We start from the raw sequence: 27613 nt of genomic DNA on the forward strand, positions 1-27613 counted from the left end.
TGAAATAAAGAAGCAACAAATAGTAAAAGCAGGTTCAGGACGGCAGCTTAATTTCCTTCAATTATATTTATTGTTGATGCGTTTCGGAGAAAGCGCCTTGTTTTAAACTCAATTTCCTCAGTATGCACAGTGCAAACTACACTGGAATCTAAAGAGTTTGAGACCCAGTGGCGTGTGATGTGATTTCAACCATCTTTACTCTTCAGTCCTGACTCATGGCCAGGCTTAGAGCATATACATCAAGGGTGGCTTTCCGCACCAGTGGGTTGGCTTTGAGCGCAAATTAAAAATGTTATTAAGTGATACATCTTTTCTGTCTTAAGGCGACACCCAAAAGCAGATATGTTAATATAGCTCATGCTCTGAAGGCACTTTCCTACATGATAAACAGCATAGTGCAATAGCAAGATGACAAAGCTTACATTCTTAATTAGCCAACTACAGAATTTAAACACTGTCTTGTTTGTCTGTCAATATCACAAGTGTCAGTCAAGGCATTTAGTAACTGATCAGTTAAATATGGGTTAACTAGTGAGCATTCACCAGAAGCTGTAGGGAGACCATACATATGTTTTGGAATGGTCAAAAGTGCTGAATCTGAAGGTGTAGGTTTTGGTGCATTCAAATGTACCCATTTGTTTTTTGTCTGAATGTGTTTCTGGTACTGTGAGTTGCCACTGGAGAAATGGATTTAAAGCTACAGAATGCACCTCTAAGGATTTGAAGTTAAACTGTTAAACCCTGGAAGTAAAACATTGTGACAGGAATGTGTTCACTGCTTACCACTACCTTGCCTCCCTTCTACCTACATAAAGAATACCCTTTGAACATCATGGCAGGATATAGAGGAGTGGTCATCTCATGCATACGATCATACATAGGCGACAACATAACTTATGCATGATATGACCACTCCGCTACATCCTGCCGCGCTGCTCAAAAAGTTAAGACACCATTTTCAGAGGCTAGTGTTTTGACCCTCAGCACCTCCCGTTGGTGTTATTCCCAAATCTCAATATCCCATAGTAAGAACTGATTGCCTAAACTAATCTATTGCATACAAATACCATAAGTACTGTAAACGTTTGACATGATTGTGAAAGACAGAGACAGCACAAGAGTCAAGCAGTGAAGGAGATGTAGGAGATACATTGTTGACTTCAGGTCATGCATTGTTTGCGGAGTGAGTGGCTGGCTGTGGATGGAGCTGTGCTGTCCCCTGGTAGTCAGCAAGAGGTGAGCCGTGTGTGGAACTCTAGCAGTCTGCCGTCTCCACTGGCTTTGGCGTCATCCACCAGGGTCTAAAGACACACAAAGTAAAACTGCTGAATAGGAACACTAAACATTGTGACAGGAACATGTTTTAAGGGATGTATTCACTGCGTACCACTACCTTCTACCTACATGCAGCATACCCTTTGAACAGCGTAGCAGGACATAGTGGTCATCTCATGCATACGAACACACCCTATGCATGATATGACCACTGCTTCGCTGTTCAAAAAGTTTCAAGATACAATCTTCAGAGGCTAGTGTTTTGGCCACCTGACCCTCCTCATCTCTTCATCCTCTGAGACATTAGGCTAATGATCTTCTGTTACCTGATTGGCAGTCCCTAGCTAACTGCTGCTACCTCAGTGCATCCCACCTGGCTGGCCTGCTCCTTATTGAAACAGTACACCTGACCTCAACTGTGCTCCCTGCTTCGACAGACCAAGCAATCAATACAAAGTAAATATACTACCTTCTCCTGTATTAAATATGGCATCTCATTTTAACCACAAATACTGTTACGTTAGTCTTTTTAAACCAATCACACATGTATACTTCTTGGAAATCTTTTAGCTGTAATTGGTTCATTCTGTACTCACGTCCATCAGCTCCAGGTCATCTTTGGCATGCAGGTGGCGTAGGAGGTACCAGCGAGCCACACACGCCACCGTCTCTGGGTAACCTTGGGAGGGGAAGTACACCAGCCTCTCCAACAGACGCCTCGTCTCCCTGGACCACAACAACAATAAGAGCAATCCGACTCAGACGACAGGAGAGTTGTTTGCAGCGGATGTGCATGGGCTTTTACTATTGTGAATGTGTTATGAAGTTGTAGCACACAAGAATAAGCTGTCTGGTAATATCAACTGTACTGTTGAACACATTCATTGAAGATTTGCTGTCATGGTTCGAGGGGCGAGAATATGAAATGGAGATTATGGGTACATCCCAATAATATCTCCTTTATCCTGAAGTGTACACTCATTCACTACTTCCCATAAATCCAAAAGCATTGGTTTGGTGGAGACATTGGCTAGTGGGAGTTTTCACCATATTCCTGATTCCTAACTTGAAGGGAAGCTACAGGTAAAGAAGTGAATAAGTCCACACTTTGGGAGGAAGGAGATAATTGAGACATCGCCAGCCACTCTGATGAGTGTAGCAGGGGTTCCCACCTGGCGGCCATCTTGGTGGCGAAGTGTAGCAGGGCCTGGACAAGGAGGGCTACAGGGGAGGGGCCCAGCTTCAGAGCCTCGGTGGTCGCCTCCAGAACCAGCTCCTTCCATTCATCACCAGGGACCTTCGCCTGAAACACACAAGAAAAAAAACAACACATTTCATACCTCCATATAGGTGAGCAGAAGGTGAATGTCCCTTGAAGCTTTATAGCAGTAACTACATTGACAAAAAAGACAATGCAATGTTCCACTGTTTAATCAAGGAATTGTCTAATCTGGAAGGCTTTGTCTGCAATCTAATTTGGGCTCAGCAGGTACTGAGACAGATAATTACCACCCCACAGGAAGAGAACCGTTCATACCCCTCTCTCACCAAGGTTCACTATGCCTCTTAAAAAGTCACAGCCGCGGGAAGATGTTTGGTTTATTTTTTTCTTCCCTACGCTACAGACTGCTATATTGGTCCACTAATACAGGCCTAGTAAAGGCCCATTGGAACTACTTTAGTGGGACATTTGTTTCCTTTAAAAATATATATATTTTCAGGGGGTGCTGCAGCACCATCAGCACCCCTACTTCTCACGACTATGCTCATAAGCCTGATGCATAACCCAAACCTCCCCTTTTAGAGCTGTACATACACTGGGGCTGTTGAAAGGGACAATGAATACCCTTGGTGCTGTTTGCATTTCCACTTGGCTTTGATCAGCTGTTCCATCATTGTGTGTGTGTCATTCCTCACTAACCTGCCGTCTGTTTGTGTTCTGTTGTTGGTCTCTGTATTTGGGGTGGATGGGCCCCTGTGTGAGTGTGTTTTGTGTTAGCAACTGATTCAATACACCGGCTACCTTGGTTTAACCACATTTCAGACATTTTTAGGAAAAAGGGTTCACATGCCAAGGATCACTTGTGTAATTTACTAGAATACAAACAAACTCCGCATTCTTGACTTGTCATGGATGTGTAAATAATTGTACTACTCAGTAGCCCAGTAGGGCTAGTCCCAGAGGGAGACTCACCATGCCCAGTAGGGCTAGTCCCAGAGGGAGACTCACCATGCCCAGTAGGGCTAGTCCCAGAGGGAAACTCACCATGCCCAATAGGGCTAGTCCCAGAGAGAGACTCACCATGCCCAATAGGGCTAGTCCCAGAGAGAGACTCACCATGCCCAGTAGGGCTAGTCCCAGAGAGAGACTCACCATGCCCAATAGGGCTAGTCCCAGAGAGAGACTCACCATGCCCAGTAGGGCTAGTCCCAGAGAGAGACTCACCATGCCCAGTAGGGCTAGTCCCAGAGAGAGACTCACCATGCCCAGTAGAGCTAGTGCCAGAGGGAGACTCACCATGCCCAATAGGGCTAGTCCCAGAGAGAGACTCACCATGCCCAGTAGGGCTAGTGCCAGAGGGAGACTCACCATGCCCAGTAGAGCTAGTCCCAGAGGGAGACTCACCATGCCCAATAGGGCTAGTCCCAGAGGGAGACTCACCATGCCCAGTAGGGCTAGTCCCAGAGGGAGACTCACCATGCCCAGTAGGGCTAGTCCCAGAGGGAGACTCACCATGCCCAGTAGGGCTAGTCCCAGAGGGAGACTCACCATGCCCAGTAGGGCTAGTCCCAGAGGGAGACTCACCATGCCCAGTAGGGCTAGTCCCAGAGGGAGACTCACCATGCCCAGTAGGGCTAGTCCCAGAGGGAGACTCACCATGCCCAGTAGGGCTAGTCCCAGAGGGAGACTCACCATGCCCAGTAGGGCTAGTCCCAGAGGGAGACTCACCATGCCCAGTAGGGCTAGTCCCAGAGGGAGACTCACCATGCCCAGTAGGGCTAGTCCCAGAGGGAGACTCACCATGCCCAGTAGGGCTAGTCCCAGAGGGAGACTCACCATGCCCAGTAGGGCTAGTCCCAGAGGGAGACTCACCATGCCCAGTAGGGCTAGTCCCAGAGGGAGACTCACCATGCCCAGTAGGGCTAGTGCCAGAGGGAGACTCACCATGCCCAGTAGGGCTAGTCCCAGAGGGAGACTCACCATGCCCAGTAGGGCTAGTCCCAGAGGGAGACTCACCATGCAGGGGCTGAGGGCCAGCAGGGCTAGGCGCAGAAGACATGCCATTTTCCCACTGTGAAGGTCAAGCTGGGAGGCCAGCTGCAGGCTTTGTCTGTAGGCCATTACTGCCTGTACCAGCAGACCCTGGGTACGATACACCTCCGCCAGCCACTGAGAGAGGAGGGGAGAGACAAGTGAGGGAAGAAGGACGCAAACATACAATACTTTACAGACATCCAGGCCAATATCTTCAACCCCTCCAGTCAGCAGTGTGTGTGACTCACGTGCCAGGCGGCCACTGAGGTGTGATTGGCTAAGACGGCACTGCTGAGCTGCTCCAGGACGGAAGCTGGCAGGGCAGTACCGGCACTGGACAGGAGGAGGTGTTCACACTGCACCTGCCTCAACAGCAGGACTACAGCGGGGTGCTCAGGAGACACACTCAGGACCTGGGAGAGAGGGAGGAGAGACGGGGTTAGAGGATGACACTTCAGAATTGTCGACCATGAAGAGCATTTCCAAACGACTTGGGCCAGATGGGGGGAGAGGGACAATTGCAGGAGATGAGGAACACCTTCAGGAGATCAAACATGAAAACTCCTTCACTTTCAAATTAGACTCAAAAGCTCAGAGAGATGTAGGACGGATGTGGTTTGGAAGTGCCGAGCGTATAGGGGACGTATGACTGCTGCATGTACAGGGTGTATTTGTTTTTGTTATGGATCCCCATTAGTTCCTGCCAAGGCAACAGCTACTCTTCCTGGGGTCCAGCAAAATGAAGGCAGTTTATACAATTTAAAAAAAAACATTACAATACATTCACAGATTTCACAACACTGTGTGCTCTCAGGCCCCTACTACTACATATCTACAGTACTAACTCCATGTGTATAGTGCATATGTTATCGTGTGTGTGTGTGTGTGTGTGTGTGTGTGTGTGTGTGTGTGTGTCTATGTTTGTGTTGCTTCACAGTACTGCTGTTCCATAAGGTGTTTTTTAATCTGTTTTTTAAATCTAATTTTACTGCTTGCATGAGTTACTTGATGTGGAATAGAGTTCCATGTTGTCATGGCTCTATGTAGTACTGTGCACTACCCATAGTCCGTTCTGGACTTGGGGACTGTGAAGAGACCTCTTGTGGCATGTTTCTGGGGTATGCATGGGTGTCCGAGCTGTGTGCCAGTAGTTCAGACAGACAGCTCGGTGCATTCAACATGTCAATACCGCTCATAAATACAAGTACTGATGAAGTCACTGAAATCTCTCCGCCACTTTGAGCCAGGAGAGATTGACATGCATATTACTAATATTAGTTCTGTGTACATCCAAGGGCGAGATGTGCTGCCTTGTTTTGAGCCAATTGCAATTTTCCTAAGTCCTTATTTGTGGCACCTGACCACATGACTGAACAGTAGTCCAGGTGTGACAACCAGGGCCTGTAGGACCTGCCTTGTTAAGAAGGCAGAGTAACATTTTATTATGGACAGACTTCTCCCCATCTTAGCTACTGTTGTATCAACATGTTTTGACCATGACAGTTTACAATCCAGGGTTACTCCAAGCAGTTTAGTCATCTCAACTTGCTCAATTTCCACATTATTCATTGCAAGATTTAATTGAGTTTTATGATTAAGTGAATGATTTGTCCCAAATACAATGCTTTTAGTTTTAGAAATATTTAGGACTTACTTATTCCTTGCCACCCACTCTGAAACTAACTGCAACTCTTTGTTAAGTGTTGCAGTCGTTTCAGTCGCTGTAGTAGCTGACGTGTATAGTGTTGAGTCATCCACATACATAGACACACTGGCTTTACTCAACGCTACCCTGGGGAATTCCTGATTCTACCTGGATTGTGTTTGAGAGGCTTCCATTAAAGAACACCCTCTGTGTTCTGTTGGAGAAGTAACTCTTTATCCACAATATAGCCATAACACATACGTTTTTCCAGCAGCAGACTATGATCGATAATGTCAAAAGCCACACTGAAGTCTAACAAAACAGCCCCTACAATCATTTGATCATCAATTTCTATCAGCCAATCATCAGTCATTTGTGTAAGTGCTGTGCTTGTTGAGTGTCCTTCACTATAAGCGTGCTGAAATTTTGTTGTCAATTTGATTACTGTGAAATAGCATTGTATCTGGTCAAACACAATTTTTTCCAGAAGTTTACTAAGGGTTGGTAACAGGCAGATTGGTCGGCTATTTGAGCCAGAAAAGGGGGATTTACAATTCTTGGGTAGCGGAATGACTTTAGCTTTCCCCCAGGCCTGAGGGCACACGCTCTCTAGTAGGATTAAATTGATGATGTGGCAAATAGGAGTGGCAATATCGTCTCCTATTATCCTCAGTAATTTTCCATCCAGATTGTCAGACCCCAGTGGCTTGTCATTGTTGATAGACAACAATAATGTTTTCACCTCTTTACGGAATTAAAAAGTACAATTCTTGTCTTTCATAAGTTGGTCTGATATACTTGGATGTGTAGTGTCAGCGTTTGTTGCTGGCATGTCATCCCTAAGTTTGCTTATCTTGCCATTGAAAAAGTAATTAAAGTAGTTGGCGATATCAGTGGGCTTTGTGATGAATGAGCCATCTGATTCAATGAATGATGGAGCAAAGTTGGCTTTTCCCCCAACATTTCATTTAAGGTGCTCCAAAGACTTTTTACTATCATTCATCTTTGTTTTAGAGTATAGTTTATTTTTATTTAGTTTAGTCACATGTTTTCCTAATTTGCAGAACGTTTGCCAATCAGTTGGGCTGCCAGACTTAATTGCCATACCTTTTGCCTCATCCCTCTCAACCATATCATTTTTCACTTCCTCATCAATCCAAGGTGATTCAACAGTTTTTACAGTCATTTTCTTAAATGGGTGCACGCTTATTAGTAACTGGAATAAGCAATTTCATAATGTGTTTCATCATGTGTCAAGTGCAGCGTCTGGTTGCTCCTCATTACACACCAGCAAATATTCTTTACATCAACATATGAATCACTACAAAACTTATTGTATGACCTCATACATTATATTGGGCCCAGCCTTTGGAACAGTAGTTTTCCTAGATATGGCTATTATATTTGTTTGTAAATACCCTGGTAGGTTGACTGACAACCTGAACCAGGTTGTAGGCACTGGTTACAGTTTTAATTTTTTTCTTGAGTGGGTAGCTTGAGTGCCAGTCAATATTTAAAATCCCCCAGAAAATATACTTCTCTGTTGATATCACATACATTATCAAGCATTTCACACATATTATCCAGATACTGACTTTTAGCATTTGGTGGTCTATAGCATCTTCCCACAAAAATGGGCTTTAGGTGAGGCAGAAGAACCTGTAGACATATTACTTCAACAGTATTTAACACATGTGTGTGTGGTGTGTGTGTGTGTGTGTGTGTGTATGTGAGGGTTTTGACGGTGTGTGTACCTGAGAGCAGAGGGCCTCAGCCTGCTCTAGCTGGCCTCCACTTGTCAGTCCTGTCACAGCCTGCTGCAGCACCCAACCCTCCAGAGCCTGGGCCAGAGGCTGTTCCACCTCCTCCACATTCCGCACTGCACACACACAGAGAAAAAGGTTAAAGAAAAAGGTAAACACACGGAGCGAGGGAAAAAGTCTCACATTTAAATACTTTCTTTCGATCCAAAACTTAAATAATGCTACATGTCTTTGCTACACATGTACACATAGTCACACACACCTCCGACCAGTGCTGACCTACCTTTCTCTGACACCACGGCCATGAGCACCTGCTCCAAGCCTCGTCTGCCAGGGGTGGAGCCAGAGAGGGAGCAGGCTGTGTTCTCTGTGTGACAAGCAGCCATTAGCCCCGCCCACACCGCCGGGTCATCTGACAGACGGGGAGAGGAACATGTTACATCAGGGAATCCATACACAGTGTCCATACACAGTCTTAAAGGGATTGAGGCTTTGTGTGTAGATGTTAATGTTGGAAAAGGCTGTGTGTGTGTGATCATCATGGCCTTACCGGGGCAGAGCAGCACAGCCCTCTGCATGGTCTTCAGAGCGTTCCTGCTGCGATCTTCTCCAGAGTGCCTGCCACATGCCAGCTGGTTCACTCCACTGTACAGCAGTGCCCTCTGCAGCCACACACAGGTAGTGGCAGGCAGCACACCCACACACAGGGACAAAATAGACACAGTGAGAGGGAGGGGACCAAACCTTCCCTAGAAGATCACTAGTGAAATTTGGGGGGTGTCAAGTAGAGACGAAGGGTAGGGGTGAGGCGTGGGGACAGGGGTGCACACGTACCTTTCCTTGGGTCATGCTGGAGAGACACGCCACGTGGCCTGCCACTGCACCTCCCTGGAACACACAACACAAGCTGAGTGATAGAGTGAAAGTGACAGATAAAGATAGAGATAGATAGATGACATACCTTGGCCTTCCTGGGGTAATACTGTGGCACCAGTCTGGAAAGCAGGGCCCACAGGGAAGGGTTGCCAGGGTTACTGCACCAACACAACAAGAAAGCGTGTTACTATCTGTATCTACATACCTACTCATATGGAAGAGATTCTAGCGCTTTCTTTAATCCTAAACTACAGGACCAGTCAAAATTTTGGAGACACCTACTCATTCAAGGGTTTTTCTTTATTTTTACTATTTTCTACATTGCAGAATAATAGTGAAGACATCAAAACGATGAAATAACACATGGAATCACGTAGTAACCATAAAAGTGTGAAACAAATCAAAATATATTTTATATTTGAGATTCTTCAAAGTAGCCACCCTTTGTCTTCATGACAGCTTTGCACACTCTTGGCATTCTCTCAACCAGCTTCATGAGTTAGTCACCTGGAATGCATTTCAATTAACAGGTGTGCCTTGTTAAAAGTTAATTTGTGGAATTTCTTTCCTTCTTAATGCGTTTGAGCCAATCAGTTGTGTTGTGACAAGTTAGGGGTGGTATACAGAAGATAGCCCTATTTGGCAAGCATGCGTCTGTTACAGAGTTCAAGTAACAGACATCTCAACATCAACTGTTCAGAGGAGACTGCGTGAATCAGAACTTGACATTTCTGCAAAAAAAACACTACTAAAGGACACCAATAATAAGAAGAGACTTGCTAGGGCCAAGACACACGAGCAATGGGCATTAGACAGGTGGAAATCTGTCCTTTGGTCTAATGAGTCCAAATTTGAGATTTTTGGTTCCAACATCCGTGTCTTTGTGAGACGCAGAGTAGGTGAACGGATGATCTCCACATGTGTGGTGCCCACCGTGAAGCATGGAGGAGGAGGTGATGTGATGGTACTTTGCAGTGGCCCAGTGATTTATTTAGAATTCAAGGCACACTTAACCAGCATGGCTACCACAGCATTCTGCAGCAATACGCCATCCCATCTGGTTTGCACTTAGTGGGACTATCATTTGTTTTTTAACAGGACAATGACCCAAAACACACTTTCAGGCTGTGTAAGGGCTATTTGATTAAGAAGGAGAGTGATGGAGTGCTGCATCAGATGACCTGGCCTCCACAATCACCCGACCTCAACCCAATTGAGATGGTTTGGGATGAGTTGGACCTTAGAGTTAAGGAAAAGCAGCCAACAAGCGATCAGCATATGTGGGAACTGCTTCAAGACTGTTGGAAAAGCATTCCAGGTGAAGTTGGTTGAGAGAATGCCAAGAGTCCACAAAGCTGTCATCAAGGCAAAGGGTGGCTACTTTGAAGAATCTCAAATATAAAATATATTTTGATTTGTTTCACACTTTTATGGTTACTACGTGATTCCATGTGTTATTTCAATGTAGAAATTAGTCAAAATAAAGAAAAACCCTTGAATGAGTAGGTGTGTCCAAACTTGACTGGTCCTGTATAAGAAAAGGGACCTTGATGCTACTCAAGGGAAGGGGGATGGAATAGGTCTGTAGTACAGGCCGGGATTACGGGTCAATATTGAGACTTGGGTTGCATACACTAGGAACCAAAAGGAGCCAAGCGGGCTGAAACGTGGAGGTAACTACCTGGACCTACCTAGTATTTGGTCCAATAAGAAACTAGTTTTCGTTGCAAAACGTTTTCCTTTGGACTATTGACTACACCCAGTGGTGTTGAGGTGTACCTGTGGACGGCCCTGGAGGCCTCTCGCTGCACAGCGCTGTAGTTGCCCTGCAGGGCCAGCAGGGTGCAGGTGAGCAGGCAGCGTTGCTCCACGGCAGCCCCTGTGGCCCTGCCCTGCTTCAGCAGCTCAGTGAGGGCCGCGCTGGCCAGGGTGCTGTCCCCATGGACCAGCCCCAGAGCACACAGGCACAGCAGAGACTCTGGCACAGGTTCCTTCAGCATGGAGCTACGGACACCACACACAGACCCAAAGAGACAGAAACACACAGAGACACACACACACCATAGGTTTAGTCATTTAGGTCTTCATTCAGTGTGTGAAGGGAGAAGTGTTGAAGCAGTGGTGCGTCAGGAGGAACTGACCATTTGAAGAGCAGTGTTTTAGCAGAGTCCATGTTCCCCAGTCTGTGCTGCAGCAGAGCCAGAGAAGTCAGAATGTAGGCCTTCTCTTTCTCAGTAGAGGCCACCATCAGCGCCTTCTCATAGGCTAAGAGACAGGGCAATGTTGAAAGGCATCCAAACATATAAAAATACCCCCCCCCCCCCCCCCCCCCCCCCGACACTGAATGAGCCACTCACCACTGATGCTCTCTGGGATGAGTCCTGCTCTGCAGTAGGCCAGCGCCAGGCCAGCCAAGTCGTGGAGCACCTCTAGAGATGTGGAAGAGTAAACATACACCGCCTCCTCCCATTGGCCTGTGTTGCTGAGGGGTAGAAACACCACACTTACACTACCAAACCTGTTTTTTGAGATCTTTCAATCATTTCGGAACATCTGTACGAGGACAAAGTGTTGTGGTACCAGAGGGCCCGGCCATAGCTTCCCAGGGAGAAGGCCAGTAACTCCACGGAAGGCGTCGCCTGCAGCAACTCCACAGCTCTGAGGAGAAGAGGAAGAAGTGAATTACTTCATGAAAAACAGAAGAGATTAATTTCCAATTCAAGAGATACATTTTCTATTTAACCTGGCATTTAAATAGCAAGTAGAGGCGCACTAACACAGACACACACAATCCATTTCCAGACAGACACACCTCTGGTAAGCCAGCACTGCCTGTTTCTTCAGCTGCAGGTGCTCGTTGAGGAAACCCAGCATGACGAAGGCATCAGGGTCTGTCTGGATCCGCTCTGACAAGACAGAAAGAAATTAACCATTTCCCTTTAGGCTCTTAGAGCTAATTTCTAAATTTGACAATCAAAGACTGAAGATACAAGGTACAACAATCTCAAGTTTTGCCAATTATGGCATAAGAAGACCATTGTAAGAAAGCTTGATTGATGACTCAACCACACACCTGTGTACTTGCTCAAAGCCACCTGAGCGGCAGACACCGCGTTCATCTGGACGATGTTGTAGCGATAGAGCTCAGAGTCCCTGTTGCTCTTATCCAGCAGAGTGGCACAAACCCAGTAAGCATAGCCCTTTACCCCCTCCGTCTAGGTGTGTGTGTGTGTGTGAGGGGGGGGGGGGGGGGGGGGGGGTGTCGAGAGAGACAGATTGAGAGTGAAAGGAGAGAGAGTGTAGAGAGCACAAGAGCAAGAGAATAAAACAAGACAGGATAACGGAATAGCAGACAATGAGATGCTACAACATCATTCCAATAGGTCTCAGCTGACGACCACCAACAGGAGCCTAAATGGAGGAATGAATTGACATACATTTACATTTTAGTCATTTAGCAGACACTCTTATCCAGAGCGACTTACAGTAGAGTGCATACATTTTATTTTATTTTTTTACATTTCATTACATTTTACATACTGAGACATACGTGTGTACTGAGCTCTGTGGTGTGTCTGAACAGATCCATGGTATCATAACTGCCCACCATCTCTGCAATAAGGGCCTGGTACAAAGAAGTAGAAAACGGGATATGGGGAGCAAAGCGATCGACAAGAGGAGAAAAAGAAAGGGATAGGAGGTTAGAACATGTCTGTATAACATGTCTGTATAACATGTCTGTATAACATGTCTGTATAACGTTGAGCAACACTGGCTTGCATGGTTACGGTCTCTGGTGCCTTGTAGGCATGTCACAAGATACCTGTCCAATCCAGCAGTTGACATACAGTGGTTCCAAAGACTGGGCGATCTTAAAGGCTTCATGGGAGAGCTGGGAAAGCAATGGAGCAGGATTGTTAACTAACAGGGGAATGAAATGAATAATAAAATAACACACACACTATGGAAGTAGATGCTTTCAATAAACATCAGTAGATAGAATCACAATCAAGTTCATTTACCAGAAATGAGACATTCCTAATACAATGAACCTGACAGTAATACAGACAGAACATAGACATAGGCATTTACACGGTCTAGAGGACACATACCTCAACACTGGCTTTCTTCAGATACAAAGCACCCAGGTTTGTCCAAGCAACAACATTCTAGATTGGGAGGACATTTATTTTTTAAAAGACACACATAACTGCACTGGGGACCAGTATGTTTAAAGAGACTGGCCTTTCAACAATCTCAACGTTCAATATGCAGCTCGATGTATGGCAGAGTTGCTGATTGGTTGTTAAACATAACAAATAATTCCATAACAACATATGGACTCTGGAAGATATAATTAAAATTCTAACAAAGTTGTTGTATTGAGGCTTAAAATCAGAGCCGAGACGTTTTGTGGTCGGAATTGCAGGATGTATTTACTTAAGAGAATTTTGACATGAGCTAGCAGCTTTTGACAGACTGGTCTGGAGAAACAAAAAACTATACCAACATGTTCTGTGGAGGAAAAAAGTGATAGAGTTCCAATATGTGCCTAATCGTTGTGATTGGATGATCGTTTTGAGGTTTATCGAATCAGGATCAATTCCTCTGTTCTAGTCAAGCTCATTAATGATAGAATGTTCATATTTGAAGATGGCAGAAAGGCCAGTCTGTTCAGCATGACAAGAAGTGGCAATGAGTGGAATGATAGCAGCTAAACAGACTGGTGCCCAGACTAAGACATAAGAGATGAGTACCCAATACTGTGAGATGTGAGTACCCAATACTGTGTGATGTGTTGTACTTACATTGGGTTCCACTTGCACTGACTTAATGAAGCTGTGTTGGGCAAGGGCATAGTTCTCAAGTCCTGAAAAGGAAGTGTAAACAGCCATTCTTATGTTATAAACAGACCTAAAGACATGGCAACAACATCCCATAGCTCCACCACCAACGAAGGCTCCCATCAACCAGACAAAAGTAAAACACTTGGGTTCAGCCAATTACAGTAACGTCTACATTGTTTTGTGTCAAGGAGTGTAATGATAGCAGAAACAGACTGGTACCCAGGCTACATCTTTCTACCTTTGCTCATGGCGACCACTCCCAGGGCATTCCAGTAGCTATGGTTACTACTGTTCAACATGATGGCCTTTTTCACACACTGAGGAGAAGAGAAAGAGTGTATTACATTGATATTGTATGTTAACTATGAAACGTGTTGGTGTTTAACTCCCAAGAATTGGGCTGAATACATCTCTTCCAACTCTTCCTCCTCAGACAATTGAGTGTTCTGCCCCATCCTGCCATCCATCCAGCCAGGTGAGTTTTGTACCTGCAGAGCCTTCTCCAGCAGCAGTAGCAGGGTGTTGTGCTCCATCTCCTGAAGGCAGACAGGCAGACAGGCCTGGTGGTAGTAGTTGAGACCCAGGTCATACCACAGGCTGGAGCTCTCAGGCATCAGCTTCAGAGCACGCCCATAGCATCTGTACACAAAGACATGATTCCTGATTCATCTTACAGTGCAGACCAAACCTAAAAATCATGACACCAGAGAGGGATCCTCCTACCCAGTATCCATTAGCCTTGAGATAAAAGCAACGTGATTTGAATACACAGGACAACGCTATCAGAACACTAGTGACTAGCCGCTGTTGGCCCCTCACCTCTCCCCCACTCGGAGGGTGTGTTCTTGGTTGAGAAGGTGGCCCTGGTCTGGGGGTTGTAACCCGGCCAGGGGTCCTGGCACCACAACGCGGGCCCTGTTGGGGGCCACAGTGCTGACTGAGGTGCAGGCGTCTCCCAGTAACTTCCACAGACAGGACAGGTCTGGACGCAGCTCTACAGCCCTGGGAGTGGACAGACACAGGCAAAGGGGATGTTAAGTACAGTCAAGTGTGTTTTTGTATACATTTTCAGTGCAAAACAAATCATGTGTTGAGGCCCTTGACTTTTGTTTCATGAGCAACTTGAGAAACGATGTAGGTTTAAAGTCCTCACATTACATGAAAGCAACAAGGCATTTATCAAATGTAATACTGGTAGCCCAAGTCATTCTCATGAGCAAAGTGCCCTTTGATACCACAGAGTAATTTTATTATGGACCCAATTAATTCCAATTCTCTCTGATCGCCGATGGTGAGTTCCAGTAATCCTTTTCAATGAGCTGCCTCTCTGGGCTCCTGGGAACGCTGAGTGAAGTGTCTAACCTGAAGAGGTACTGGATGGCCTGTTGGATGAGGTCTATGGCTCCTCCATCTCTATAGTCCTCCATCAGGCCTCTGGCCAAGGACAGCAGACACTCCCCAAGGCCTGGGGGCAGCACGCACACACACACACACGGAAATGGTCGCAATGCTTGGGGCTGGTGGTACAGTTGAAGTCAGAATTTTACATACACCTTAGCCAAATACATTTAAACTAAATTTTTCACAATTCCTGACATTTAATCCAAGTATAAATTCTCTGTTTTAGGTCAGTTAGGATCACCACTTTATTTTAAGAATGTGAAATGTCAGAATAATAGTAGAGAGTGATTTATTTCAGCTTTTATTTCTTTCATCACATTCCCAGTGGGTCAGAAGATTACATACACTCAATTAGTATTTGGTAGCATTGCCTTTAAATTGTTGAACTTGGGTCAAACGTTTTGGGTAGCCTTCCACAAGCTTCCAACAATACGTTGGGTGAATTTTGACCCAATTCTCCTGACAGAGCTGGTGTATCTGAGTCAGGTTTGTAGGCCTCCTTGCTCGCACACGCTTTTTCAGTTCTGCCCACAAATTTTCTATAGGATTGAGGTCAGGGCTTTGTGATGGCCACTCCAATACCTTGACTTTGTTATCCTTAAGCCATTTTGCCACAACTTTGGAAGTATGCTTGGGGTCATTGTCTATTTGGAAGACCCATTTGCGACCAAGCTTTAACTTCCTGACTGATGTCTTGAGATGTTACTTCTATATATCCACATCATTTTCCTTTCTCATGATGCCATGTATTTTGTAAGGTGCACCAGTCCCTCCTGCAGCAAAGCACACCCACAACATGATGCTCCCACTCCCGTGCTTCACGGTTGGGATGGTGTTCTTCGGCTTGCAAGCCTCCCCCTTTTTCCTCCAAGCATAACGATGGTCATGATGGCCAAACAGTTCTATTTTTGTTTCATCAGACCAGAGGACATTTCTCCAAAAAGTACGATCTTTGTTATAATGTGCAGTTGCAAACCGTAGTCTGTTTCTTTAATGGTGATTTTGGAGCAGTGGCTTCGTCCTTGCTAAGCGGCCTTTCAGGTTATGTCGATATAGGACTTGTTTTACTGTGGATATAGATACTTTTGTACCTGTTTCCTCCAGCATCTTCACAAGGTCCTTTGCTGTTGTTATGGGATTGATTTGCACTTTTCGCACCAAAGTACGTTCATCTCTAGGAGACAGAACGCGTCTCCTTCCTGAGCGGTATGACAGCTGCGTGGTCCCATGGTGTTTATAGTTGCGTACTATTGTTTGTACAGATGAACGTGGTACCTTCAGGCATTTGGAAATTGCTCCCAATGATGAACCAGACAGGTCTTGGCTGATTTCTTTTGATTGTCCCATGATGGCAAGCAAAGAGGCACTGAGTTTGAAGGTAGGCCTTGAAATACATCCACAGGTACACCTCCAATTGACTCAAATGATGTCAATTAGCCTATCAGAAGCTTCTAAAGCCATGACATCATTTTCTGGAATTTTCCAAGCTGTTTAAAGGCACAGTCAACTCAGTGCATGTAAAATTCTGACCCACTGGAATTGTGGTACAGTGAATTATAAGTGAAATAATCTGTCTGTAAACAATTGTTGGAAAAATTACTTGTGTCATGCAAAGTAGACGTCCTACCCGACTTGCCAAAACTATAGTTTGTTAACAAGGAATTTGTGGAGTGGTTGAAAAACAAGTTTTAATGACTCCAACCTAAGTATATGTAAACTTCCAACTTCAGCTGTATGTGATGGCTGGGATTCAAGGAAAGGTCATCCTCCAACATGATCCATTCAGAGCTTCTGGACATACTGTAATTCGTGTATGCTGTCAGACTGTCACAGTTTCAACAGAACACCAGAAAAGGACAGGCGGCACACACGTGTGCACGCTCAGACACACCCCTACCTTTGAGTGCAGGCACATAGTCCTCCTGGGCTATGATCTGCAGGTACTCTGCAGCAGCCTCTTTGAACTTGCCCAGGGTCTGTTTGATGGCAGCAGTCTGGTAGAGGCTGTATATAGAGGAGGGGTTGAGCAGCTGGGCCTTGGCAAAGGCCTTCAGGGCCGACGTGAAGCTCCGGCGGTTCAGGTAGGCCTCGCCCAGACATTCCCAGCACACCCAGTCCTGGGGGTCAGCCCTCAGAGCAGCCTGCAGACTGACATAACACATCAATGAGTGTGTGTATGTTCGTATGTGGTGTCAGAGACTATGTTCAAATGAGTGGTCGCCTCAGGGGTCTTACTCTGCACAGGCCTGGGGGTGCTGGCCCACCTTCAGGTGGTAAAGGCCTCGTCTCATCCAGGCCCACTTTGCTGAACCAGGGGTGGCTCTCTGGATCACTGACTGGAGCACAGCCAGGGCAGTGTCCTGGGGAAGGCAGATAGAGGGAACAGGGACAGATGCTTGATACAGCAGCATAGATTACAGTGCAGTCCAATGTCCGTAGTCTACACTAGCAAGAGAAACATTTCATCCAGGCACAAAATCAACTGAATCAAACAGTTAGGTAGGCCTAAGTGTTATTGATATTACAGTTGAAGTCGGAAGTTTACATACACTTAGGTTGGAGTCATTAAAACTTGTTTTTCAACCACTCCACAAATTCCTTGTTAACAAACTATAGTTTTGGCAAGTCGGGTAGGACATCTACTTTGTGCATGACACAAGTCATTTTTCCAACAATTGTTTACAGACAGATTATTTCACTTATAATTCAATGTACCACAATTCCAGTGGGTCAGAAGTTTACATACACTAAGTTGACTGTGCCTTTAAACAGCTTGGAAAATTCCAGAAAATGACTTCATGGCTTTAGAAGCTTCTGATAGGCTAATTGACATCATTTGAGCCAATTGGAGGTGTACCTGTGGATGTATTTCAAGGCCTACCTTCAAACTCAGTGCCTCTTTGCTTGACATCATGGGAAATCAAATGAAATCAGCCAAGACCTCTGAAAAAATTGTAGACGTCCACAAGTCTGGTTCATAATTGGGAGCAATTTCCAAACACCTGAAAGTACAACGTTCATCTGTACAAACAATAGTACGCAAGTATAAACACCATGGGACCACACAGCCGTCATACCGCTCAGGAAGGAAACGTGTTCTGTCTCCTAGAGATGAACATACTTTGGTGCGAAAAGTGCAAATCAATCCCAGAACAACAGCAAAGGACCTTGTGAAGATGCTGGAGGAAACAGGTACAAAAGTATCTAGATCCACAGTAAAACAAGTCCTATATCGACATAACCTGAAAGGCGGCTCAGCAAGTAAGAAGCCACTGCTCCAAAACCGCCATAAAGCCAGACTGCGGTTTTCAACTGCACATGGGGACAATTATCGTAATTTCCCCTGGTCTGATGAAACAAAAATAGAACTGTATTGCCATAATGACCATCGTTATGTTTGGAAGAAAAAGGGGGAGGCTTGCAAGCAGAAGAACACCATCCCAACCGTGAAGCACGGGGGTTGCAACATCATGTTGTGGGGGTGCTTTGCTGCAGGAGGGACTGGTGCACTTCACAAAATAGATGGCATCATGAGGAAGAGAAATTATGTGGATATATTGAAGCAACACCTCAAGGCATCAGTCAGGAAGTTAAATCTTGGTCGCAAATGGGTCTTCCAAATGGACAATGACCCCAAGCATACTTCCAAAGTTGAGGCAAAATGGCTTAAGGACAACAAAGTCAAGGTATTGGTGTCGCCATCAGAAAGCCCTGACCCCAATCCTATAGAAAATGTGTGGGCAGAACTGAAAAAGCATGTGCGAGCAAGGAGGCCTAGAAACCTGACTCAGATACACCAGCTCTGTCAGGAGAAATGAGACAAAATTAACCCACCTTATTGTGGGAAGCTTGTGGAAGGCTACCCAAAATGCTTGACCCAAGTTAAACAATTTAAAGGCAATGCTACCAAACACTAATTGAGTGTTTGTAAACTTCTGACCCACTGGGAATGTGATGAAAGAAATTAAATCTGAAATAAATCACTCTATTATTCTGACATTTCACATTCTTAAAATAAAATGGTGATCCTAACTGACCTAAGACAGGGAATTTATACTTGGATTAAATGTCAGGAATTGTGAAAAACTGAGTTTAATTGTATTTGCCTAAGGTGTATGTAAACTTCCGACTTCAACTGTATATCAAACAGTTAGGTAGGCCTAAGTGACATTTAGGTTTTATCCAAATGTATTGAATCGGGTGGATGGACTACTAGAGTCACTTCCACAGGGGAAAGTCTTCTGTTATCGGCTGCAGCCCTCCAGGACCAGAACAAATCAACAGACAACTCACCATGTCCCCCTCCTTCATGCTCAGATCCACAGAGGCAGCCCCGGACTCTGCGTCGTTGCTGTCCAGCTCAAAGGCTCTCTTGTAGCAGCCCCTGGCTCGACCCTGGTCCCTGGCCACCTCCCGGTAGTAATGGCCCAGGTAGCAGAACACAGAGCCCAGGTACGGATCCAGTTTGGCAGCCTGACACAAAACACACCAGCTGTCAGTAATGGCAGTGAGCCAATCACCAAACTAATGTCATACCATACAGCTGGATGTGAGAAGCACTGTAGTTTAACTGTACCAAAGCTAGAAATGTGCCCACAGCCCATCCCACCCACTGTTAAAGCCTGTTGATCATCCTATGACATTTAGAAGCCATAAGAGTAACAATGCACAGGAAGCTCTCATCAATGAGTGTGCATTTCAGAACGGCAGGGAGTTGCTTGGTTGTGGATGTGACAGTCATGCATTCTCCCCATAGTATGATTCTCCAGCTATACAGTGTTCCCCAGACAGAGGCCCCACGTAAACACTGACCTTCAGTAGATGGGTGTGGGCCTTGCTCCTGTCCCTGCGACTCTCCTCCCCCATGTCCCAGTACAGCCGCCCCAACAGGAAGTAGTACTCTCCACAGGCTGGGCTCTGGGCTGCAGCCTGCAGGAGGCTACAACAGGGACAGGAGAAGACAAGACAAAGCTTAATCTAACTACATGGTCTACTTCATTCACGCTGTCTCTTAGGAGTAGTGATGAGTTGTTGATTAAAACGGTAATAATAGAGACAGTTATCAATACAGAAGAAGTGTGTGGAATGGGGGATGGGTGCGCACACACACACTTTCACTTTATTACATTTAGTTTTACAGCTACAGTGCACGTTAATCAACATTATAGTAAAAGTGCCAGTTTTAGCCAGCGGGCACATTTTCAACTGCAGTCCCTAAACACACCTCTGTTCTGCTAGTTGGTGATGGCCCTGTGCAATGTGTGCCAGTCCCCTCAGCGCCAGTCCCTCAGCCAGGTCAGGGTGAGAGTTCAGCAGCTCCGTCGACACCTGTTGGGTACAAGGCCAGAGATTAGCAGACATGGGAAATCAACAAAATAGGCACAAAATATATTTGATACCCATTCACCTGAGGTTAATAAAAAAATATGTTAGCGTAACCAATAATTGTGAAGTTACCTGGAGCACTTGGTCAATTTGTCCTTTTTGCAAATACGCTCTTCCTTTTAAGGCTACCAGGACAGGGTCATTGTTAGCATCTGAAAGCTATAAAATAAATATTTTGATGAGCAAACAAACAAATCAGTAGATAGTAGTAGTCGTAGAGAATTGGAGCATATTGGTGGTGAGCCGTTGGGGAGCAGCCGGTGAGATGAGGTGGAGTATGAATGCTGTACCTGTGAGAGGCTCTCCAGGGCTTGGTCTGCAGTGTGCTCATCCTCAGTCCTCACAAGGGCCTCTAGTCTCAGCCTCAGGAGCTTTTGTCCCAGTGCCTCTTCTCCAGGCCCACCCAGCTTCAGACCTGAAAGAACACAGCAAGGCCTGTCAACACACTGAATGCCACATTTCAATACACATCTTTGACTTTGGGAGATAAGGTCTTCAACTAGTCAAGTCACTATAACCTTCAAACAAGGATGAGTAGGCTTACAGTAAGGTCGTAGCCAAGCCCTGATTATGTGGAAAGTACGGTGGGTTTTCGGAGAAAAGGTTTAGGTTAGGATTATAAAACACTGGCCAGATGTACCTTGGGAGCAGGATGTTGCGCAGTCGGAATATCGGTGCATTTTCAGCTGGGCCTGAGCAAGGCTGCACCAGCCCACCAAGCTGGAGCGCATTCGCTTCAGTCCTGAGAGCACAACAGACAGTGAGGTGGTGGAGAACACCACAGATCAACAGCCAAACCAGAGCCCCCAAATTACTCACCTTGGGCCAGATACTTAATGGAGTCGTCACATTTTCCCTCCTCCAGAGCTCTGATGCCCAAACCCAGATGGCCTAAGCCACTGTCTGGGTCCAACTCCAAGAGACGGGAGAAACAACGGCCCGCGTCCTCACTGCAGACCCCTAAGAGACAAATACACACAAGCTGACTACTTAAAAGGTGCAATGTGTCACTTCTTTGTCCACAGAACAAAAGGCTCAATCAAATAATACATACTAATCATTTCACAGTAGATTTGACCTTCTCCAGTCCTGCAAGGTCAATCTTTTGTTGTTTTTATTTCACCTAGAGTGAAACTATACACTGCCAATGACTGCACCAGTTCTTTACCTATAGTTTGCTAAGTCAGTGATTTCTTACCTGACTTGAGATGATGTGCACCGAGGATCTCCAAAGGGAATGTTTGTGAGGGATAGAGGGCCAATATGGACTCACAGGCCTCTTTCATTTTACACTCTTCATGCGAAAGCTAGAGAGAGGAAAGTTTTTCTGGTCAGTTGACAGCGCAAGATTCTGGCCCTAGTCCTAACCCAGAGTCCCAGCACTCATAACTGTGTGTGTGTGTGAGTGAGTGAAAAACACAGGGGGGGACTTACTTGTGAAAGGCATTTGAGGTAGTCAGCTGAGAGCTTCCGATGGTCCTCGCCAGGCACATTGTCGGAGAGAACCATGGCCTTCTCAAAGGCTGCAATTAACTGGCAACATAAATATAACATCAACAGTGGGAATGAGCACAAAGCATAGGGGAGAAAAACCTTTAGTAATGACTAGCAATAACACCGAGGCGGTCCCCCTGGAATGATCTCTAACGGTCTTCAAATGGTAAAAGTCCCAAACATACAATATATAGTTTTGCAATTGTATGGTTCTGTGGGTAGCTTTTTAAAAAACAGATTTGGATGGAAAAAGTTTGGTCCAAATCAGATGTAGGGTACTATATTTATTGAATATTATCTGAATCCTATACATTTAAATGGCCAATTTGTGTGGAACCAATTAGCTTAATTTCTCCAGATAAAATTACAATTCAACCAAACAATGTTTCAGGAATGTCAATCTTACCTGATTGTAACTTTTATTTTATTTTTTATTTAACCTTTATTTAACCAGGTAGGCTAGTTGAGAACAAGTTCTCATTTACAATTGCGACCTGGCCAAGATAAAGCAAAGCAGTGCGACACAAACAACACCACAGAGTTACACATGGAGTAAAACAAACATACAGTCAATAATACAATAGAAAAAGTCTATATACAGTGTGTGCAAATGAGGTAGGATAAGGGAGGTAAGAAAATAAATAGGCCATAACTACAGAAACAATCTGAGATGGTGGTTGTCGAAATCCTCCTTCCTTTTGTTTTTAGAGGTGGAACGACACATACAATGCTTATTAAAGGGATTACTTGAGTAGATTATCTTTGCTCTTACGTGCTGCTGAGTCTCATTGTCGTGTTCCTCCATGCTGTCTGAGAGAAGGCAGGTCATCTGTTGCCATAGCTGCAGCAGCTCTGCCTTGTCAGCACCTTCTCCTTCCTTCAGCTGAATCAGCCTTCGCCACACCCTGGCCACCTAAACACACACATGCATATGTCCACCCTGTGCCACAACAATTAACATATATCCTCATTAATTTAAAGGGCAACTACTATCTTTACAGACCTGTAAATAGTCCTTCTCCATATGGAAGATGTCTGCCAGTTTTCTGATCACTTCATAACATTTTGTTTTGTCTGAACTGTGTATGCAGAACAAGACACAGTTAAACACAATATTCCAAGAGCTAATCACAGGGGGGAAATTATTGATGTAGAAGAGGTATGAAGATTTCCATGGCTTACCTTTCATAAAGCTCAATGAGTTTCTGGTAGACTTTGGGTAGTTCCGCTTTAAAATCCGATTGGTCACTTTTCTCATACAGGTTTGCTAATCCCTAAAACAGCAACAATAACGGATCACATTTTAGTCAGCATGTTGACATAGTGATATGCCCCATAACACTGCTCTGGAATACTCTGTAAGACAAATGGATAATGTGTAGATAATGTGACTTTTGGGTAGAGCTGGGCGATATGGAATAAAAATCTGTGACGAGAGATTGCCTGAATTGATGTGATAATGATAAATAGAACGATACATTTATAACATTAATGTGCACCAAAGTCTTTCTTTTTTATTATCCTTTAATAAATCCTCTTAGATGTAAAGTCCCCTGTTTAGGGGACCTGCGTGGTTCTAGTACCAGTTCCGACCGACAGTTTTGCTTGTAGGACACCATAGATGGAAATGGCTTGTACTGAGCGGTAGCCCTGATTCTCAGACACAGGAGTATGTCTCTTTTGCCTGTGTCAAGAAGGATGTGAAATGACACCACATAAAGCTGGGATGTCCGTCTTACCATTTCATTATCTCTTCCGACTTTCCATCAACTCCTAGCTGAACCCTACAGCACAGCCACTAACATATGCCTGGAATCCTTACATCGTAGCGCAGCAGGAGCTATAGTTTTTTTGTGGCTGTAGCACATAAATAATTTATAGATTTTAAACAAGAAAAACACTGGCATAGACTGACAAAAGTAATATGTGATGAAAGGCGAGTTCCTAATGAGTTCAGGAAGCACTTCCTAGAGCCCTGTGAGAAGTTCACAGAGATGGGGGCAGACGTTTTGATCAAGAGAGACCTTTAGAAAATATGCACATTTTCTAACACTAAACATATGTATTTTACAGTTATAAGGAAGGTGAAATCTTATAGTTAGCAGTTTTATAATTTGAGTATACTATATTTATGAAGCATAAGTAATTTCAAGCCTTATTCATATAGTTTTGTTGAATAAGAAATGTATCATAAAATATTTAATATTTGTACTGTGTATTCGAGCTTGTTTTCTCAAAAGTGACTACAGCTCAGCAGGTGAGATTTCAACCAGAGTATGCAGCATTACTAGTTACTGTTTATGTTACTGACCCTCTCATGAAAAATTATTACTTTTGGGGATTACGTAGATTACATTTAACAGGTTTTAAACTACTACCATTAATTTCAGTAACAATCACCCATATTAGCAAATGTATTTCACTTCAAACGTCACATTTCTCTGGTATAGGTTACTTATCATAATGAACGATACCAGTGAAACGCCGGCTATAAGTGATTGTGTATGGTCCATGTCGATAATTTATGGTTTATCGTCACAGCTCTACTTTTGGGACACTCTTCACTTGATTGTCCAATATAGAAGCCTATGTCTAGCGAGAGCCTATATTAGTTCAGTTGATCTAGGTGTGATGTATCTCCAGTACCTGCCAGGCCAGAAGCTGCTCTGGCTCCAGCTCCAGAGCCTTCCTGTAGGCTGTCTGGGCCTGGTCTGGTTGCTCCAGCTCGCTCGCGGCCACACCAATGAACACCCAGGCATTGTAATTGTTCTGCTCTAGCTTCAGGGCAGCCTGGTGGGGGAATTTGGTTTGATTTGAGACAGAATACCTTTTTCAAAACAGAAATCCTACATAATTACCCAGTTTCCCCTCACACTATTGGTGTGTGTAGAAAGAACATAGAGAAATGGGCAAGGGCTTACCTTGCAGTGTTTTAGCGCCTCTTTAAATTCCTTGTTCTTTATGGCATCTCTGGCATTTTTTAGAGCTGATTTAACTTCTTTGTTTGACATTGTCTCTATAAATCCAAGTCAGTGAGATGTCAATTAAGATACCAGTCAAAGTTGTCACCAAAATTAAGCAATTGGGCTAAAATTAATAACAACAGGAGTGGAGTAAAATTAGCCAGCTAGCCCAGACATAGTGTTTTCAGAAAGTATTCAAACTTTTTCCAAATGTTGTTACATTACAGCCTTATTCTAAAATTGATTAAATAAATAGAAATCCTCAGCAATCAACACACAATACCCCATAATGACAAAGCGAAAACAGTTTTTTGCAAATGTGTTAAAAATAAAGAACTGAAATAACTTATTTACATAAGTAGTCAGACCCTTTGCTATGAGACTTGAAATTGAGCTCAGGTGCATCCTGTTTCCATTGATCATTATTGAGATGTTTCTACATCTTGATTGGAGTCCACTTGTGGTAAATTCAATTGATTGGACTTGAGTTAGAAAGGAACACACCTGTCTATATAAGGTCTCACAGTTGACAGTGCATGTCAGAGGAAAAACCAAGCCATGAGGTTGAAGGAATTGGCCATAGATCGCCGAGACAGGATTGTGTCGTGGCACAGATCTCGGGAAGGGTACCTAAACAGTTCTGCAGCATTGAATATCCCAAAGAACACAGTAGCCTCCATCATTCTTAAATGTAAGAAGTTTGGAACCACCAAGACTCTTCCTAGAGCTGGCTGCCCGGCCAAACAGCAATCGGTGAGAAGAGCCTTGGTCAAGCACCGATTGTCAGTGACCGAGCTCTATAGTTCCTCTGGAGATAGGAGAAACTTCGAGAAGAACAATCTCTGCAGCACTCAACCAATCAGGCCTTTATGGTAGAATGGCCAGATTGAAACCACTCCTCAGTAAAAGGCACATGACAGCCCGCTTGGAGTTTACCAAAAGGCACCTAAAGACTCTGACCATGAGAAACAAGATTCTCTGGTCTGATAACCAAGATTTAACACTTTGGCCTGAATGGCAAGTGTCATGTCTGGCGAAACCTAGCACCATCCCAATGGTGAAGCGTGGTGGCAGCATCATGCTGTGGGGATGTTTTTCAGCAGTAGGGACTGGGATACTAGTCAGGATTGAGGCAAAGATGAACAGCGCAAAGTACAGAGATCCTTCCTGAAAACCTGCTCTGGACCTTAAGACTGGGGCGAAGGTTCACCTTCCAACAGGACAACGACCCTAAACACACAGCCAAGACAATGCAGGAGTGACTTGGGACAAGTCTTTGAATGTCCTTGTGTGGCCCAGCAAGAGCCCGGACTTGTACCCGATCAAACATCTCTGGAGAGACCTGAAAAATTGCTGTGCAGCAAAGCTCCCATCCAACCTGCCAGTGCTCGAGAGGATCTGCAGAGAATGGAAGAACTCCCCAAATACTGGTGTGCCAAGCTTGTAGCATCATACCCAAGAAGACTTGATGCTGTATTTGCTGCCAAAGGTGCTTCAAAGTACTGAGTAAAGGGTTTGAACACTTATGTAAATGTGATATTTCAGTTTGCAGAAATGTATAAATCTGTTTTTGCTTTGTCATGGTGTATAGATGGAGGTAAAAACGATTTAATCAATTTTATAAGGCAGTAACAATGTGGAAAGTCAAGGGGACTGAATACACCCCATTCATAGACGCTAACTGCTTTAATGCATATTGACCATCTTCTGATCGGGGAACTAAAAAGCTCAGACGACAGTCAAAACATTTTATTTAACTAGGCAGGTCAGATAAGAACAAATTCTTATTTACAATGGACGGCCAAGAAGTGGGTAAACTACCTTGTTCAGGGGCAGAACATTAACACGCATCGTTTGAAATGCGTTTTTTGGAACATACCTTTCATATCTGCGAGATAACGAGAGTTATATCACTACACTTTTTACAGGGTTAGTGTTACAACGCTTGTTAAAAGACCACCTGTACTAATTGGCTATCTAGGGTGCTCCAAACACCTGTGTGTGCATAACTCGGGAAGTGTAGTTTCGTCAGCTCCAGTGGAGGCACCCATAGATATATGGTTCTGTACCAAACTGCAACACTAAGTGTTTTATTTGAAGGATTATTTATCGCTGAAAGATACGGCCATATGTTACGAAAGCGCTTTATTGACGTTTCTAAACGTTAGAACACAGCGTCGGTATTATAGTTAACACGAGCCAGTCGTGGGCGAAGGTAATCGCTGAAAACGAATTCCGCCCAGTCTCACAGCTAGCCCAGATAGCTTACACAGATGAAAGGGGAAACCTTAGTTATATATTCTTTGGCTTAGATCTCGTTGTTTGGGTTACCAGCTAGCAAACTGACTTGGCTAACAAGATAGCTTGTCATCAACCTAACTACTAACGTTACCAAGTAGAGCTAGCAATAGCCTTATTAAAACTAGTTTGCACTACATCTAGCTACTGTAGTTATTAACTAAATCAAAATAGCTTTGGTAACGTTAGCTAACAGTACTGTTAAGCGGTTGTTGACACTAGTTTTTAGGTAGCCTTAGCTTGCTTGGCTCGTTACCACTACACGTAAAGATGACCAGCAACAAAACATAAGCGTTAACTTTACCTGTAGCTTATCTAGATGTTTGAATTCAGTAATTAAAACGTATGTTATAGCTAATTCAGCAACGCCCAATCATAGGTCTTTACTAAAAGGTGTTAACCAAGGAGTT

General features: G+C 44.5%; 1 protein-coding gene across 1 annotated transcript; it reads right to left on the reverse strand.

The window, feature by feature from the left end:
- Positions 1-47: 47 nt before the first annotated feature.
- skic3 (SKI3 subunit of superkiller complex) lies at positions 48-27613 on the reverse strand. Its single transcript, XM_055918840.1, has 41 exons — positions 27508-27613; positions 24864-24958; positions 24589-24732; positions 23125-23216; positions 22946-23021; positions 22715-22855; positions 21883-21981; positions 21647-21755; positions 21268-21408; positions 21089-21190; positions 20739-20863; positions 20521-20607; positions 20288-20391; positions 19876-20002; positions 19357-19536; positions 17299-17423; positions 16961-17211; positions 15025-15127; positions 14482-14664; positions 14151-14301; positions 13901-13979; positions 13624-13685; positions 12928-12984; positions 12639-12707; positions 12366-12440; positions 11889-12030; positions 11628-11721; positions 11396-11473; positions 11173-11297; positions 10957-11080; positions 10595-10819; positions 8901-8973; positions 8774-8827; positions 8490-8601; positions 8223-8351; positions 7931-8055; positions 4780-4944; positions 4514-4666; positions 2448-2578; positions 1872-2001; positions 48-1301 (listed from the first exon to the last, which is right to left on the reverse strand). Exons 2-41 carry the CDS (start codon positions 24951-24953, stop codon positions 1227-1229), a joined length of 4707 nt encoding a protein of 1568 aa, XP_055774815.1. The 5' UTR covers positions 24954-24958; positions 27508-27613; the 3' UTR covers positions 48-1226.

The sequence above is a fragment of the Salvelinus fontinalis genome, chromosome 4 (genome assembly GCF_029448725.1).
Source record: "Salvelinus fontinalis isolate EN_2023a chromosome 4, ASM2944872v1, whole genome shotgun sequence".
NCBI lineage: Eukaryota > Metazoa > Chordata > Actinopteri > Salmoniformes > Salmonidae > Salvelinus > Salvelinus fontinalis.